The sequence below is a fragment of the Heterodontus francisci genome, chromosome 29, assembly GCF_036365525.1.
Source record: "Heterodontus francisci isolate sHetFra1 chromosome 29, sHetFra1.hap1, whole genome shotgun sequence".
Taxonomy (NCBI): Eukaryota; Metazoa; Chordata; class Chondrichthyes; order Heterodontiformes; family Heterodontidae; genus Heterodontus; species Heterodontus francisci.
This window is the reverse complement of record NC_090399.1, coordinates 16,128,256-16,144,775: the sequence shown is the minus strand read 5'-3', so window position 1 is coordinate 16,144,775 and position 16,520 is coordinate 16,128,256. Positions and strand designations below refer to the sequence as shown.

At 60.7% G+C, this 16,520-nt stretch overlaps 1 protein-coding gene across 1 annotated transcript in view; it reads right to left on the bottom strand.

The window, feature by feature from the left end:
* Window positions 1-489: 489 nt before the first annotated feature.
* grcc10 (gene rich cluster, C10 gene) overlaps window positions 490-16,520 on the bottom strand; it is a 206,602-nt gene continuing 190,571 nt past the window's right edge. Inside the window, exons 2-3 of the mRNA XM_068009512.1 lie at window positions 10,287-10,463; window positions 490-1,819 (exon numbers count right to left, since the gene is read on the bottom strand). Of these exons, the coding sequence (XP_067865613.1) occupies window positions 1,680-1,819; window positions 10,287-10,463 (317 nt within the window). The 3' untranslated portion in view covers window positions 490-1,679. The remainder of the gene's footprint in view (window positions 1,820-10,286; window positions 10,464-16,520) is intronic.

Below are 16,520 nucleotides of genomic sequence, written 5' to 3'. Positions count from 1 at the left end.
CATTTCTAAAAACAAAACTTCATTGGTTGTAAAGCACTTGGAAAGTGCTATCGAAGTACAATCCTTCCTTTCTTTGACCCGTGCAGCTACCTAAGGTGCTGTTCCTTGCAACAGACCCCATAGCGTTAAGGATGCAATCGCCTCCTATTTTACTATTGGCTGTTGCCAGGTGGAGGGCAGGACTTTGAATTTTTTAAACCAGCCCCTGTGCCGCAGTTAGGTTCTTGGTCTCACCACAGAGGGTCAGAGACGGGAAGTCTGTTTGTGCTCAGTGGCTGGGGTGGAAAGGAAACTGCCTTCAAGCACACAGAGGCGAAACACCGCCCCAGTGACTGCCACTGTGGGTTTTTCCCCCCTAGTTTTGCGAGTTCTTTGAAATGTTAATTGAAAATAAACTGGAGCATTGTAATTAGATGCATTCCCGTTTCAATTCAACCGATCCCCTCGCACCAGCAACACCAACACCCCCCCAGCCACTCCCCCCCCCACTTCAACTCCCCACAACCCCTGCTCCCACCAAAACTGACAGTAAGTCCATAGCCAAGGCATTCATGTCGAGCATTGCAGTGAATGACAACGGTGTGTATGCCATACAAGAATTTACTCTGATGGACAAGGGATACAGATTCAACATGTGGCAGAATAGTCTATCAGGTGGGTAAGTTAGAATTACCCCTACTATACCTGTATGAGATGCCAGGTAGATGAATGTTAGGTTAGGACAGGAAAGTGGAGTTGAGACCACAACCAGATCAACCATGATCGTAATGAATGCCGAAGCAGGGTCGAGGGGCTGAATGGCCGACTCCAGCAAGTCCTGTGTTCCTAAGAAGGAAGGGGCTGGAGGGGAGGATTACAGAACATGCAAGCTCCTTCATGCACCTCCTTCCATTATGGCTAATCGCAAACGGCACCGGCAGACATCCTAGAAGCAAGCAGAGCTCTGGCTGAGGTCTCAGGGCAGCAGGAAAAAAGCTACCCCTCTGCTGTGATATCTCAACTCAGCCTTGGGCCCACTTTTCACCTGACCTGGCGACAATCAGGTGTCACGCTGGATTTACACCCATTTCCATCGAAGTCAATGTTGGGTGGGGTGCAAGGCCAGTGTCGCACCCCATCCTGTAGGATTCCTACCCAGTGAATACACACCCCCCACCCCCCCGCCAACCCCCCACCTCCACCCAGGGATAGTCAGCTGCTATTCAACCGTGGGCAACTTCACAGCCAAGTCATATTCTGACTTGTGCACACATTGCGGGGCGGAAATCTGGGTGGCGGTGGCGGGCAGCTCACCCCAACCAGCCCAAGGAGCCAATCACGGCCTCAGCACGGGCAAGGAACGGCGCCTCGGTTTGTATGGTGCAGTGCCATGCTTGCCAGTGCCTTCACCTGCAGGGCACCATTCCCCCCGAGTAACTTCCCAGGTCAGTCTGCACTTGGTGTGAAAACACAACCGCGCTCTGGGTGGGTGTTCAGACTGTGCTGGGGAGGAAACCGAGCAGCTTGGAGAAGTTTCACCCTGCCCCTGAGAAGCGGGAAATGATTGAACGCATCGGAATCAGTGGCAGTGCCCGCAGTCCAGTTTCACTGGGAAGAAATGAAAAAAAAACGAAGGACCGCTGTCATAATCTCGACCGAGACACGCAGCCCCAATTCCAATCTGTCTCTCTCTCTAGCAGTTATGACGCGGCGATGCCAGTGCTGTGGGGAGGGACCGTCATCGGAGGCAGAAACATGGCTTTGAGCTTGCCTGACATGGCAGCTATCTCGGGATCCTGACTTTCATAGGCCTTGATGATTCGAGCAAACTTGAGCACACCTTTAAAAGACAAAGGAGAAAAAGCCCTGAGTGTCGCACTCCCGTTTTACATCCTGACAGTTGCTCACTTGAAACGTAAGTGTACCTCACGTGAATATGGTGCCCGTGGCCTGGATCTTCATGGGGGCCTAAAGGAGCGGTTTCACAAACTCAGTTTGAGTTTGGAAGGTGGAGCTGCTACAACTGGCAAGTACTGTTTTGTTTCCCCACTTGTCCAGTTTACAGCTTCATTCTTTATCCCACATGTTTCCACCCAAACTCCAGATTGGAGCAGGGATAGGAACAGATGGATAACGGTCAGGCTGATTGCTGTCACTCATCCTCGGCGCTGAGGCTCCCAGATGGCCGAAAATGATTTCCCCCTCAACCCAATATTAGACCTTCAACTTACGACCGAAATTCAGCATAAACTTACAGTTACAAACCATCTAAAGTTGACACAGATGAGGGTGGAAAGCGTCAATATTGAGGGGGCTCCAGGGTGAAGGGGACTCCAGGGTGAAGGAGCTCCAGGGTGCAGGGGGCTCCAGGGTGAAGGTGCTCCAGGGTGCAAGGGGCTCCAGGGTGAAGGAGCTCCAGGGTGCAGGGGGCTCCAGGGTGAAGAGGACTCCAGGGTGAAGGAGCTCAGGGGGGCAGGGGGCTCCAGGGTGCAGAAGCTCCAGGGTGAAGGAGGTCCAGGGTGCAGGGGGCTCCAAGGTGAAGGAGCTCCAGGGTGCAGGGGGCACCAGGGTGCAGGGGGCTCCAGGGTGAAGGGGACTCCAGGGTGAAGGAGCTCAGGGGGGCAGGGGGCTCCAACGTGCAGGGGACTCCAGGGTGAAGGAGGTCCAGGGTGAAGGAGCTCCAGGGTGCAGGGGGCTCCAGGGTGAAGGGGACTCCAGGGTGATGGAGCTCAGGGGGGCAGGGGGCTCCAGCGTGCAGGGAGCTCCAGGGTGAAGGAGCTCCAGGGTGCAGGGGTCTCCAGGGTGAAGGAGCTCCAGGGTGCAGGGGACTCCAGGGTGAAGGAGGTCCAGGGTGCAGGGGTCTCCAGAGTGAAGGAGCTCCAGGGTGCAGGGGGCTCCAGGGTGCAGGGAGCCACAGGGTGAAGGAGCCCCAGGGTGAAGGAGCTCCAGGGTGTAGGGGGCTCCAGGGTGCAGGGGGCTCCAGGGTGCAGTGGGCTCCAGGGAGCAGGGGGCACCAGGGTGCAGTGGGCTCCAGGGTGAAGCGGCTCCAGGGTGAAGGAGCTCCAGGGTGCAGGGGGCTCCAGGGTGAAGGTGCTCCAGGGTGCAAGGGGCTCCAGGGTGAAGGAGCTCCAGGGTGCAGGGGGCTCCAGGGTGAAGAGGACTCCAGGGTGAAGGAGCTCAGGGGGGCAGGGGGCTCCAGGGTGCAGAAGCTCCAGGGTGAAGGAGGTCCAGGGTGCAGGGGGCTCCAAGGTGAAGGAGCTCCAGGGTGCAGGGGGCACCAGGGTGCAGGGGGCTCCAGGGTGAAGGGGACTCCAGGGTGAAGGAGCTCAGGGGGGCAGGGGGCTCCAACGTGCAGGGGACTCCAGGGTGAAGGAGGTCCAGGGTGAAGGAGCTCCAGGGTGCAGGGGGCTCCAGGGTGAAGGGGACTCCAGGGTGATGGAGCTCAGGGGGGCAGGGGGCTCCAGCGTGCAGGGAGCTCCAGGGTGAAGGAGCTCCAGGGTGCAGGGGGCTCCAGGGTGAAGGTGCTCCAGGGTGCAAGGGGCTCCAGGGTGAAGGAGCTCCAGGGTGCAGGGGGCTCCAGGGTGAAGAGGACTCCAGGGTGAAGGAGCTCAGGGGGGCAGGGGGCTCCAGGGTGCAGAAGCTCCAGGGTGAAGGAGGTCCAGGGTGCAGGGGGCTCCAAGGTGAAGGAGCTCCAGGGTGCAGGGGGCACCAGGGTGCAGGGGGCTCCAGGGTGAAGGGGACTCCAGGGTGAAGGAGCTCAGGGGGGCAGGGGGCTCCAACGTGCAGGGGACTCCAGGGTGAAGGAGGTCCAGGGTGAAGGAGCTCCAGGGTGCAGGGGGCTCCAGGGTGAAGGGGACTCCAGGGTGATGGAGCTCAGGGGGGCAGGGGGCTCCAGCGTGCAGGGAGCTCCAGGGTGAAGGAGCTCCAGGGTGCAGGGGTCTCCAGGGTGAAGGAGCTCCAGGGTGCAGGGGACTCCAGGGTGAAGGAGGTCCAGGGTGCAGGGGTCTCCAGAGTGAAGGAGCTCCAGGGTGCAGGGGGCTCCAGGGTGCAGGGAGCCACAGGGTGAAGGAGCCCCAGGGTGAAGGAGCTCCAGGGTGTAGGGGGCTCCAGGGTGCAGGGGGCTCCAGAGTGCAGTGGGCTCCAGGGAGCAGGGGGCACCAGGGTGCAGTGGGCTCCAGGGTGAAGCGGCTCCAGGGTGCAGGGGGCTACAGGGTGAAGGGGGCTGCAGGGAGAAGGAGCTCCAGGGTGCAGGGGAATCCAGGGTGAAGGGGGCTCCAGGGTGCAGGGAGCTCCAGGGTGAAGGAGCTCCAGGGTGCAAGGGGGCTCCAGGGTGCAGGGGGATCTAGGGTGCAGAGGGCTCCAGGGTGAAGGAACTCCACGGTGCAGGGGGCTTCAGGGTGCAGGGGGATCCAGGGTGCAGAGGGCTCCAGGGTGCAGGGGGCTCCAGGGTGAAGGGGCTCCAGTGTGCAGGGGGCTCCAGGGTGAAGGGGCTCCAAGGTGCAAGGGCCTCCAGGGTGCAGGGGGATCCAGGGTGCAGAGGGCTCCAGGGTGCAGGGGGCTCCAGGGTGAAGGGGGCTCCAAGGTGAAGGGGCTCCAAGGTGCAAGGGCCTCCAGGGTGCAGGGGGATCCAGGGTGCAGAGGGCTCCAGGGTGCAGGGGGCTCCAGGGTGAAGGAGCTCCAGGGTGTCGGGGGCTCCAGGGTGCAGGGGGCTCCAGGGTGCAGTGGGCTCCAGGGAGCAGGGGGCACCAGGGTGCAGGGGGCTCCAGGGTGCAGTGGGCTCCAGGGTGAAGCGGCTCCTGGGTGCAGGGGGCTCCAGGGTGAAGGGGGCTGCAGGGAGAAGGAGCTCCAGGGTGCAGGGGAATCCAGGGTGAAGGAGGCTCCAGGGTGCAGAGGGCTCCAAGGTGAAGGAACTCCACGGTGCAGGGGGCTCCAGGGTGCAGGGGGCTCCAGGGTGAAGGGGCTCCAAGGTGCAAGGGCCTCCAGGGTGCAGGGGGATCCAGGGTGCAGAGGGCTCCAGGGTGCAGGGGGCTCCAGGGTGAAGGAGGCTCCAGGGTGATAGGGGCTCCAAGGTGCAAGGGCCTCCAGGGTGCAGGGGGATCCAGGATGCAGAGGGGTCCAGGGTGCAGAGGGCTCCAGGGTGAAGGGGGCTCCAGGGTGAAGGGGCTCCAAGGTGCAAGGGCCTCCAGGGTGCAGGGGGATCCAGGGTGCAGAGGGCTCCAGGGTGCAGGGGGCTCCAGGGTGAAGGGGGCTCCAGGGTGAAGGAACTCCAGGGTGCAGAGGTCTCCAGGGTGAAGCGGCTCCAGGGTGCAGGGGGCTCCAGGGTGAAGGGGGCTGCAGGGAGAAGGAGCTCCAGGGTGCAGGGGAATCCAGGGTGAAGGGGGCTCCAGGGTGCAGGAAGCTCCAGGGTGAAGGAGCTCCAGGGTGCAAGCGGGCTCCAGGGTGCAGGAGATCTAGGGTGCAGAGGGCTCCAGGGTGAAGGAACTCCACGGTGCAGGGGGCACCAGGGTGAAGGGGCTCCAGGGTGCAGGGGGCTCCAGGGTGAAGGGGCTCCAAGGTGCAAGGGACTCCAGGGTGCAGGGGGATCCAGGGTGCAGAGGGCTCCAGGGTGAAGGAGGCTCCAGGGTGATAGGGGCTCCAAGGTGCAAGGGCCTCCAGGGTGCAGGGGGATCCAGGGTGCAGAGGGCTCAAGGGTGCAGGGGACTCCAGGGTGAAGGGGGCTCCAGGGTGAAGGGGCTCCAAGGTGCAGGGGGCTCCAGGGTGAAGGGGGCTCCAGGGTGAAGGAGCTCCAGGGTGCAGGGGGCTCCAGGGTGAAGGGGCTCCAAGGTGCAAGGGCCTCCAGGGTGCAGGGGGATCCAGGGTGCAGAGGGCTCCAGGGTGCAGGGGGATCCAGGGTGAAGGGGCTCCAAGGTGCAAGGGCCTCCAGGGTGCAGGGGGATCCAGGGTGCAGAGAGCTCCAGGGTGCAGGGGGCTCCAGGGTGAAGGGGGCTCCAGGGTGAAGGAACTCCAGGGTGCAGGGGGATCCAGGGTGCAGAGGGCTCCAGGGTGCAGAGGGCTCCAGGGTGAAGGGGGCTCCAGGGTGAAGGGGCTCTAGGGTGCAGGGGGCTCCAGGGTGCAGAGGGCTCCAGGCTGAAGGAGCTCAAGGGTGCAGGGGGCTCCAGGGTGAAGGAGCTCCATGGTGCAGGGGGTTCCTGGGTGAAGGGGCTCCAGGGTGCAGGGGGCTCCAGTGTGCACGAAGCTTCAGCATAAACTTACACTTACAAACTATCTAAAGTTGACATAAATGAGGGTGGAAAGCTTCAACATTGAGGGGTATCCAGGGTGAAGGAGCTCCAGGGTGCAGGGGGCTGCAGGGTGCAGGGGGCCACAGGGTGAAGGAGCCCCAGGGTGAAGGAGCTCCAGGTTGTAGGGGGCTCCAGGGTGCAGGGGGCTCCAGGGTGCAGTGGGCTCCAGGGAGCAGGGGGCACCAGGGTGCAGGGGGCTCCAGGGTACAGTGGGCTCCAGGGTGAAGCGGCTCCAGGGTGCAGGGGGCTCCAGGGTGCAGGGAGCTCCAGGGTGAAGGAGCTCCAGGGTGCAAGGGGGCTCCAGGGTGCAGGGGGATCTAGGGTGCAGAGGGCTCCAGGGTGAAGGAACTCCACGGTGCAGGGGGCTCCAGGGTGCAGGGGGCTCCAGGGTGAAGGGGCTCCAAGGTGCAAGGGCCTCCAGGGTGCAGGGGGATCCAGGGTGCAGAGGGCTCCAGGGTGCAGGGGGCTCCAGGGTGAAGGAGGCTCCAGGGTGATAGGGGCTCCAAGGTGCAAGGGCCTCCAGGGTGCAGGGGGATCCAGGGTGCAGAGGGCTCCAGGGTGCAGGGGGCTCCAGGGTGAAGGGGCTCCAAGGTGCAAGGGCCTCCAGGGTGCAGGGGGATCCAGGGTGCAGAGGGCTCCAGGGTGAAGGGGGATCCAGGGTGAAGGAACTCCAGGGTGCAGAGGGCTCCAGGGTGCAGGGGGCTCCAGGGTGAAGGGGCTCCAGGGTGCAAGGGCCTCCAGGGTGCAGAGGGCTCCAGGGTGCAGGGGGCTCCAGGGTGAAGGGGGCTCCAGGGTGAAGGAACTCCAGGGTGCAGGGGGATCCAGGGTGCAGGGGGATCCAGGGTGCAAGGGCCTCCAGGGTGAAGGGGCTCCAGTGTGCACGAAGCTTCAGCATAAACTTACACTTACAAACTATCTAAAGTTGACATAAATGAGGGTGGAAAGCTTCAACATTGAGGGGGCTCCAGGGTGCAGGGGCACCAGGGTGAAGGGGACTCCAGGGTGAAGGAGCTCCAGGGTGCAGGGGGCTCCAGGGTGAAGGAGCTCCAGGGTGCAGGGGGCTCCAGGGTGAAGGAGCTCAGGGGGGCAGGGGGCTCCAGCGTGCAGGGGGCTCCAGGGTGAAGGGGGCTCCAGGGTGAAGGAGCTCCAGGGTGCAGGGGGCTCCAGGGTGAAGGGGCTCCAAGGTGCAAGGGCCTCCAGGGTGCAGGGGGATCCAGGGTGCAGAGGGCTCCAGGGTGCAGGGGGCTCCAGGGTGAAGGGGTTCCAGTGTGAAGGGGGTCCAGGGTGCGGAGCGATCCAGAGTGAAGGGGGCTCCAGGGTGCAGGCAGCTCCCGGGTGAAAAGGTTCTTGGATGAAAGGGCTCCAGTGTGAAGGGGGTCCAGGGTGCGGAGTGATCCAGGGTGCAGGGGGCTCCAGGATGAAACCGCTCCAGGGTAAAAGGGATCCAAGGTGCAAGGGCCTCCAGGGTGCAGAGGGCTCCAGGGTGCAGGGGGCTCCAGGGTGAAGGAGCTCCAGGGTGCAGGGGTCTCCTGGGTGAAGGAGCTCCAGGGTGCAGGGCGCTCCAGGGAGCAGGGGGCCACAGGGTGAAGGAGCCCCAGGGTGAAGGAGCTCCAGGGTGTAGGGTGCTCCAGGGTGCAGGGGGCTCCAGGGTGCAGTGGGCTCCAGGGAGCAGGGGCTCCAGGGTGCAGGGGGCTCCAGGGTGCAGTGGGCTCCAGGGTGAAGCGGCTCCAGGGTGCAGGGGGCTCCAGGGTGAAGGGGGCTGCAGGGAGAAGGAGCTCCAGGGTGCAGGGGAATCCAGGGTGAAGGGGGCTGCAGGGTGCAGGGAGCTCCAGGGTGAAGGAGCTCCAGGGTGCAAGGAGGCTCCAGGGTGCAGGGGGTTCTAGGGTGCAGAGGGTTCCAGGGTGAAGGAACTCCACGGTGCAGGGGGCTCCAGGGTGCAGGGGGATCCAGGGTGCAGAGGGCTCCAGGGTGCAGGGGGCTCCAGGGTGAAGGGGCTCCAGGGTGCAGGGGGCTCCAGGGTGAAGGGGCTCCAAGGTGCAAGGGCCTCCAGGGTGCAGGGGGATCCAGGGTGCTGAGGGCTCAGGGGTGCAGGGGACTCCAGGGTGAAGGGGGCTCCAGTGTGAAGGAGCTCCAGGGTGCAGGGGGATCCAGGGTGCAGGGGGATCCAGGGTGTCGAGGGCTCCAGGGTGCAGGGGGCTCCAGGGTGAAGGGGCTCCAGGGTGCAGGGGGCTCCAGGGTAAAGGGGCTCCAAGGTGCAAGGGCCTCCAGGGTGCAGGGGGATCCAGAGTGCAGAGGGCTCCAGGGTGCAGGGGGATCCAGGGTGAAGGGGGCTCCAGGGTGAAGGGGCTCCAAGGTGCAAGGGCCTCCAGGGTGCAGGGGGATCCACGGTGCAGAGGGCTCCAGGGTGCAGGGGGCTCCAGGGTGAAGGGGGCTCCAGGTTGAAGGAGCTCCAGGGTGCAGGGGGATCCAGGGTGCAGGGGGATCCAGGGTGCAGAGGGCTCCAGGGTGCAGGGAGCTCCAGGGTGAAGGAGCTCCAGGTTGCAAGGGGGCTCCAGGGTGCAGAGGGCTCCAGGGTGAAGGAACCCCACGGTGCAGGGAGCTCCAGGGTGCAGGGGGATCCAGGGTGCAGAGGGCTCCAGGGTGACGGGGGCTCCAGGGTGAAGGAGCTACAGGGTGCAGGGGGATCCAGGGTGCAGGGGGATCCAGGGTGCAGAGGGCTCCAGGGTGCAGGGGGCTCCAGGGTGAAGGAGGCTCCGGGGTGAAGGGGCTCCAGGGTGCAGTGGGCTCCAGGGTGAGGGGCTCCAAGGTGCAAGGGCCTCCAGGGTGCAGGGGGATCCAGGGTGCAGAGGGCTCCAGGGTGCAGGGGGCTCCAGGGTGAAGGGGGCTCCAGGGTGAAGGAGCTCCAGGGTGCAGGGGGATCCAGGGTGCAGGGGGATCCAGGGTGCAGAGGGCTCCAGGGTGAAGGGGGCTCCAGGGTGCAGGGGGCTCCAGGGTGCAGAGGGCTCCAGGCTGAAGGAGCTCAAGGGTGCAGGGGACTCCAGGGTGAAGGAGCTCCATGGTGCAGGGGGTTCCAGGGTGAAGTGGCTCCAGGGTGCAGGGGGATCCAGGGTGAAGGGGCTCCAAGGTGCAAGGGCCTCCAGGGTGAAGGGGCTCCAGTGTGCACGAAGCTTCAGCATAAACGTACACTTACAAACTATCTAAAGTTGACATAAATGAGGGTGGAAAGCTTCAACATTGAGGGGGCTCCAGGGTGAAGGAGCTCCAGGGTGCAGGGGCACCAGGGTGAAGGGGACTCCAGGGTGAAGGAGCTCCAGGGTGCAGGGGGCTCCAGGGTGAAGGAGCTCCAGGGTGCAGGGGGCTCCAGGGTGCAGGGGGCTCCAGGGTGAAGGAGCTCAAGGGTGCAGGGGTCTCCAGGGTGAAGGAGCTCCAGGGTGCAGGGGGCTCCAAGGTGCAGGCGGCTACAGGGTGAAGGAACCCCAGGGTGCAGGGGGCTCCAGGATGAAGGAGCTCCATGGTGCAGGGGGCTCCAGGGTGAAGGAGTTCCAGGGTGAAGGGGTTCCAGTGTGAAGGGGGTCCAGGGTGCGGAGCGATCCAGAGTGAAGGGGGCTCCAGGGTGCAGGGGGCTCCAGGGTTCTAGGATGAAAGGGCTCCAGTGTGAAGGGGGTCCAGGGTGCGGAGTGATCCAGGGTGCAGGGGGCTCCAGGATAAAACCGCTCCAGGGTAAAAGGGACCCAAGGTGAAGGGGCACCAGGGTGCAGGGAGCTCCAGGTAGAAAGGGCTTAAGGGTGCAGGGAGCTCCAGGTAGAAAGGGCCCCAGGATGCAGGACGCTCCAGGGTGAAGGGGCTCCAGAGTGGAAAGGGGTCCAGGGTGAAGGGGCTCCACGGTGCAGAAAGCTCCACTGTGAAAGGGCTCCGTGGTGGAGAGGGCTCCATGGTGTAGGGGGCTCCAGGGTGCAGGGACACTGGTGCAGAGGACACCACAGTGCAGGGGGCTCCAGCATGAAAACAATCTGTCTACACACTTACCTTCACCGTCATTAGTGAATCCATATGATTTGATGACATCCTGCTGGATCTGGGTTGCCACGGGCAACACAAACTGTAGCATCTTGCCCATGTCATTACAGGCGTTGTCACGAGCCTCCTCCATCCGCATGGCATTTTCAGGACAACTGAAGGCCTTGACCACTTCGGCTAAAATAACTGAGCAAAGGAGAGAGGGACACAGTGTTAGAGAGAGAGAGCGATCAATGTCAGAGGGAGGGAGGGATCAGTGTCGGAGGGAGTGAGGGATCAGTGTTGGGAGGGAGTAAGGGATCAGTGTCAGAGGGAGTGAGGGATCAGTGTCGGAGGGAGGGAGGGATCAGTGTCGGAGGGAGTGAGGGATCAGTGTCGGAGGGAGTGAGGGATCAGTGTCAGAGGGGGAGTGGGATCAATGTCAGAGGGAGTGAGGGATCAGTGTCGGAGGGAGGGAGGGATCAGTGTCGGAGGGAGGGAGGGATCAGTGTCGGAGGGAGGGAGGGATCAGTGTCGGAGGGAGGGAGGGATCAGTGTCGGAGGGAGTGAGGGATCAGTGTCGGAGGGAGTGAGGGATCAGTGTCCGAGGGAGTGAGGGATCAGTGTCAGAGGGAGTGAGGGATCAGTGTCAGACGGGGAGAGGGATCATTGTCAGAGGGAGTGAGGGATCAGTGTCCGAGGGGGAGTGGGATCAGTGTCAGAGGAGGAGTGGGATCAGTGTCAGAGGGGGAGTGGGATCAGTGTCAGAGGGAGTGAGGGATCAGTGTCAGAGGGAGTGAGGGATCAGTGTCGGAGGGGGAGTGGGATCAGTGTCAGAGGGGGAGTGGGATCAGTGTCAGAGGTAGTGAGGGATCAGTGTCGGAGGGAGTGAGGGATCAGTGTCGGAGGGAGTGAGGGATCAGTGTCCGAGGGAGTGAGGGATCAGTGTCAGAGGGGGAGTGGGATCAGTGTCAGAGGGGGAGTGGGATCAGTGTCAGAGGGAGTAAGGGATCAGTGTCAGAGGGGGAGTGGGATCAGTGTCAGAGGGAGTGAGTGATCAGTGTCAGAGGGAGGGAGGGATCAGTGTCCGAGGGAGTGAGGGATCAGTGTCCGAGGGAGTGAGGGATCAGTGTCAGAGGGAGTGAGGGATCAGTGTCGGGAGGGGGAGAGGGATCAGTGTCAGAGGGAGGGAGGGATCAGTGTCAGAGGGGGAGTGGGATCAGTGTCAGAGGGAGTGAGGGATCAGTGTCAGAGGGGGAGTGGGATCAGTGTCAGAGGGGGAGTGGGATCAGTGTCAGAGGGAGTAAGGGATCAGTGTCAGAGGGGGAGTGGGATCAGTGTCAGAGGGAGTGAGGGATCAGTGTCGGGAGGGGGAGAGGGATCAGTGTCAGAGGGAGGGAGGGATCAGTGTCAGAGGGGGAGTGGGATCAGTGTCAGAGGGAGTGAGGGATCAGTGTCAGAGGGGGAGTGGGATCAGTGTCAGAGGGGGAGTGGGATCAGTGTCAGAGGGAGTAAGGGATCAGTGTCAGAGGGGGAGTGGGATCAGTGTCAGAGGGAGTGAGGGATCAGTGTCAGAGGGAGTGAGGGATCAGTGTCGGAGGGAGTGAGGGATCAGTGTCAGAGGGAGTGAGGGATCAGTGTCAGAGGTAGTGAGGGATCAGTGTCAGAGGGAGTGAGGGATCAGTGTCAGAGGGAGTAAGGGATCAGTGTCAGAGGGGGAGTGGGATCAGTGTCAGAGGGAGTGAGTGATCAGTGTCAGAGGGAGGGAGGGATCAGTGTCAGAGGGAGTGAGGGATCAGTGTCCGAGGGAGTGAGGGATCAGTGTCCGAGGGAGTGAGGGATCAGTGTCAGAGGGAGTGAGGGATCAGTGTCGGGAGGGGGAGAGGGATCAGTGTCAGAGGGAGGGAGGGATCAGTGTCAGAGGGGGAGTGGGATCAGTGTCAGAGGGAGTGAGGGATCAGTGTCAGAGGGGGAGTGGGATCAGTGTCAGAGGGGGAGTGGGATCAGTGTCAGAGGGAGTAAGGGATCAGTGTCAGAGGGGGAGTGGGATCAGTGTCAGAGGGAGTGAGGGATCAGTGTCGGGAGGGGGAGAGGGATCAGTGTCAGAGGGAGGGAGGGATCAGTGTCAGAGGGGGAGTGGGATCAGTGTCAGAGGGAGTGAGGGATCAGTGTCAGAGGGGGAGTGGGATCAGTGTCAGAGGGGGAGTGGGATCAGTGTCAGAGGGAGTAAGGGATCAGTGTCAGAGGGGGAGTGGGATCAGTGTCAGAGGGAGTGAGGGATCAGTGTCAGAGGGAGTGAGGGATCAGTGTCGGAGGGAGTGAGGGATCAGTGTCAGAAGGGGAGTGGGATCAGTGTCAGAGGGGGAGTGGGATCAGTGTCAGAGGTAGTGAGGGATCAGTGTCGGAGGGAGTGAGGGATCAGTGTCAGAGGGGGAGTGGGATCAGTGTCAGAGGGAGTGAGGGATCAGTGTCAGAGGGAGTGAGGGATCAGTGTCAGAGGTAGTGTGCTTTCAGTGTCAGAGGTAGTGAGGGATCAGTGTCAGAGGTAGTGAGGCATCAGTGTCAGAGGGAGTGAGGGATCAGTGTCAGAGGGAGTGAGGGATCAGTGTCAGAGGGAGTGAGGGATCAGTGTCAGAGGGAGTGAGGCATCAGTGTCAGAGGGAGTGAGGGATCAGTGTCAGAGGGAGTGAGGGATCAGTGTCAGAGGGAGGGAGGGATCAATGTCAGAGGGGGAGTGGGATCAGTGTCAGAGGGGGAGTGGGATCAGTGTCAGAGGGAGTGAGGGATCAGTGTCAGAGGGAGTGAGGGATCAGTGTCAGAGGTAGTGTGCTTTCAGTGTCAGAGGTAGTGAGGGATCAGTGTCGGAGGGAGTGAGTGATCAGTGTCAGAGGAAGTGAGGGATCAGTGTCAGAGGGAGTGAGGGATCAGTGTCAGAGGGGGAGTGGGATCAGTGTCAGAGGTAGTGAGGCATCAGTGTCAGAGGGAGTGAGTGATCAGTGTCAGAGGAAGTGAGGGATCAGTGTCAGAGGGAGTGAGGGATCAGTGTCGGGAGGGGGAGAGGGATCAGTGTCAGAGGGAGGGAGGGATCAGTGTCAGAGGGGGAGTGGGATCAGTGTCAGAGGGAGTGAGGGATCAGTGTCAGAGGGGGAGTGGGATCAGTGTCAGAGGGGGAGTGGGATCAGTGTCAGAGGGAGTAAGGGATCAGTGTCAGAGGGGGAGTGGGATCAGTGTCAGAGGGAGTGAGGGATCAGTGTCGGGAGGGGGAGAGGGATCAGTGTCAGAGGGAGGGAGGGATCAGTGTCAGAGGGGGAGTGGGATCAGTGTCAGAGGGAGTGAGGGATCAGTGTCAGAGGGGGAGTGGGATCAGTGTCAGAGGGGGAGTGGGATCAGTGTCAGAGGGAGTAAGGGATCAGTGTCAGAGGGGGAGTGGGATCAGTGTCAGAGGGAGTGAGGGATCAGTGTCAGAGGGAGTGAGGGATCAGTGTCGGAGGGAGTGAGGGATCAGTGTCAGAAGGGGAGTGGGATCAGTGTCAGAGGGGGAGTGGGATCAGTGTCAGAGGTAGTGAGGGATCAGTGTCGGAGGGAGTGAGGGATCAGTGTCAGAGGGGGAGTGGGATCAGTGTCAGAGGGAGTGAGGGATCAGTGTCAGAGGGAGTGAGGGATCAGTGTCAGAGGTAGTGTGCTTTCAGTGTCAGAGGTAGTGAGGGATCAGTGTCAGAGGTAGTGAGGCATCAGTGTCAGAGGGAGTGAGGGATCAGTGTCAGAGGGAGTGAGGGATCAGTGTCAGAGGGAGTGAGGGATCAGTGTCAGAGGGAGTGAGGGATCAGTGTCAGAGGGAGTGAGGCATCAGTGTCAGAGGGAGTGAGGGATCAGTGTCAGAGGGAGTGAGGGATCAGTGTCAGAGGGAGGGAGGGATCAATGTCAGAGGGGGAGTGGGATCAGTGTCAGAGGGGGAGTGGGATCAGTGTCAGAGGGAGTGAGGGATCAGTGTCAGAGGGAGTGAGGGATCAGTGTCAGAGGTAGTGTGCTTTCAGTGTCAGAGGTAGTGAGGGATCAGTGTCGGAGGGAGTGAGTGATCAGTGTCAGAGGAAGTGAGGGATCAGTGTCAGAGGGAGTGAGGGATCAGTGTCAGAGGGGGAGTGGGATCAGTGTCAGAGGTAGTGAGGCATCAGTGTCAGAGGGAGTGAGTGATCAGTGTCAGAGGAAGTGAGGGATCAGTGTCAGAGGGAGTGAGGGATCAGTGTCGGGAGGGGGAGAGGGATCAGTGTCAGAGGGAGGGAGGGATCAGTGTCAGAGGGGGAGTGGGATCAGTGTCAGAGGGAGTGAGGGATCAGTGTCAGAGGGGGAGTGGGATCAGTGTCAGAGGGGGAGTGGGATCAGTGTCAGAGGGAGTAAGGGATCAGTGTCAGAGGGGGAGTGGGATCAGTGTCAGAGGGAGTGAGGGATCAGTGTCGGGAGGGGGAGAGGGATCAGTGTCAGAGGGAGGGAGGGATCAGTGTCAGAGGGGGAGTGGGATCAGTGTCAGAGGGAGTGAGGGATCAGTGTCAGAGGGGGAGTGGGATCAGTGTCAGAGGGGGAGTGGGATCAGTGTCAGAGGGAGTAAGGGATCAGTGTCAGAGGGGGAGTGGGATCAGTGTCAGAGGGAGTGAGGGATCAGTGTCAGAGGGAGTGAGGGATCAGTGTCGGAGGGAGTGAGGGATCAGTGTCAGAGGGAGTGAGGGATCAGTGTCAGAGGTAGTGAGGGATCAGTGTCAGAGGGAGTGAGGGATCAGTGTCAGAGGGAGTAAGGGATCAGTGTCAGAGGGGGAGTGGGATCAGTGTCAGAGGGAGTGAGTGATCAGTGTCAGAGGGAGTGAGGGATCAGTGTCAGAGGTAGTGTGCTTTCAGTGTCAGAGGTAGTGAGGGATCAGTGTCGGAGGGAGTGAGTGATCAGTGTCAGAGGAAGTGAGGGATCAGTGTCAGAGGGAGTGAGGGATCAGTGTCAGAGGGGGAGTGGGATCAGTGTCAGAGGTAGTGAGGCATCAGTGTCAGAGGGAGTGAGTGATCAGTGTCAGAGGAAGTGAGGGATCAGTGTCAGAGGGAGTGAGGGATCAGTGTCAGAGGGAGTGAGGCATCAGTGTCAGAGGGAGTGAGGGATCAGTGTCAGAGGGGGAGTGAGATCTGTGTCACAGGAGTGAGGGATCAGTGTCAGAGGGAGTAAGGGATCAGTGTCGGAGTGAGTGTGAGATCTGTGTCACAGGAGTGAGGGATCAGTGTCAGAGGGAGTGAGGCATCAGTGTCGGAGGGAGTGAGGGATCAGTGTCAGAGGAAGTGAGGGATCAGTGTCAGAGGGAGTGAGGGATCAGTGTCAGAGGGAGTGAGGGATCAGTGTCAGAGGGGGAGTGGGATCAGTGTCAGAGGGAGTGAGGGATCAGTGTCAGAGGGAGTGAGGGATCAGTGTCAGAGGGGGAGTGGGATCAGTGTCAGAGGGGGAGTGGGATCAGTGTCAGAGGGAGTGAGGGATCAGTGTCAGAGGGGGAGTGGGATCAGTGTCAGAGGGGGAGTGGGATCAGTGTCAGAGGGAGTGAGGGATCAGTGTCAGAGGGAGTGAGGGATCAGTGTCGGAGGGAGTGAGGGATCAGTGTCGGAGGGAGTGAGGGATCAGTGTCAGATTTGAAGGCCCGAGCTGATGATTGAAAAAGCTGGAGTTCAAATCCCACACTGGGCTGCTGTGAATTTGAATTCTGTTTTTTCTTAAAAAAAAACATAAATCTGGAATTTAAAAACCTCGAGGATGGAATGATTCACTCCTGTCTCCTCGTGCAAAGCCCATGTGTGTCTCAGTTTTGCTGTGTTTATTAACGATTTAAGATGATGGGGGAGAATGCCACATACCCAAGTTTACCAATGACGCAAAAATAGGCAGCATTGTAAGCAGTGTAGCTGGAAGCAGAACATTGCAAAGAGATATTAACATCTTAAGTGAATGGACAACACTGTGGTGGATAGATTTTAATATCAGCAAAAAAGACGAGAACAGAGTACTTTATAAATGGTGAAAAACTAGAAACACTGGAGGTCCAAAGAGACTTGTGGGGTCCATGTCCATTTGAGTGCAGTGTAGATTTACCAGAATGATAACTGGACTCCAAGGGTTAAATTACAAGGTGATATTACACAAACTAGGGATTTATTCCCTGGAATTTAGAAGGATCAAGGTGATTTGATCAAAGTTGTTGAGGTATTAAGGGGAACAGATGGGGTAGTTTGGGAGAAACCTTTTCA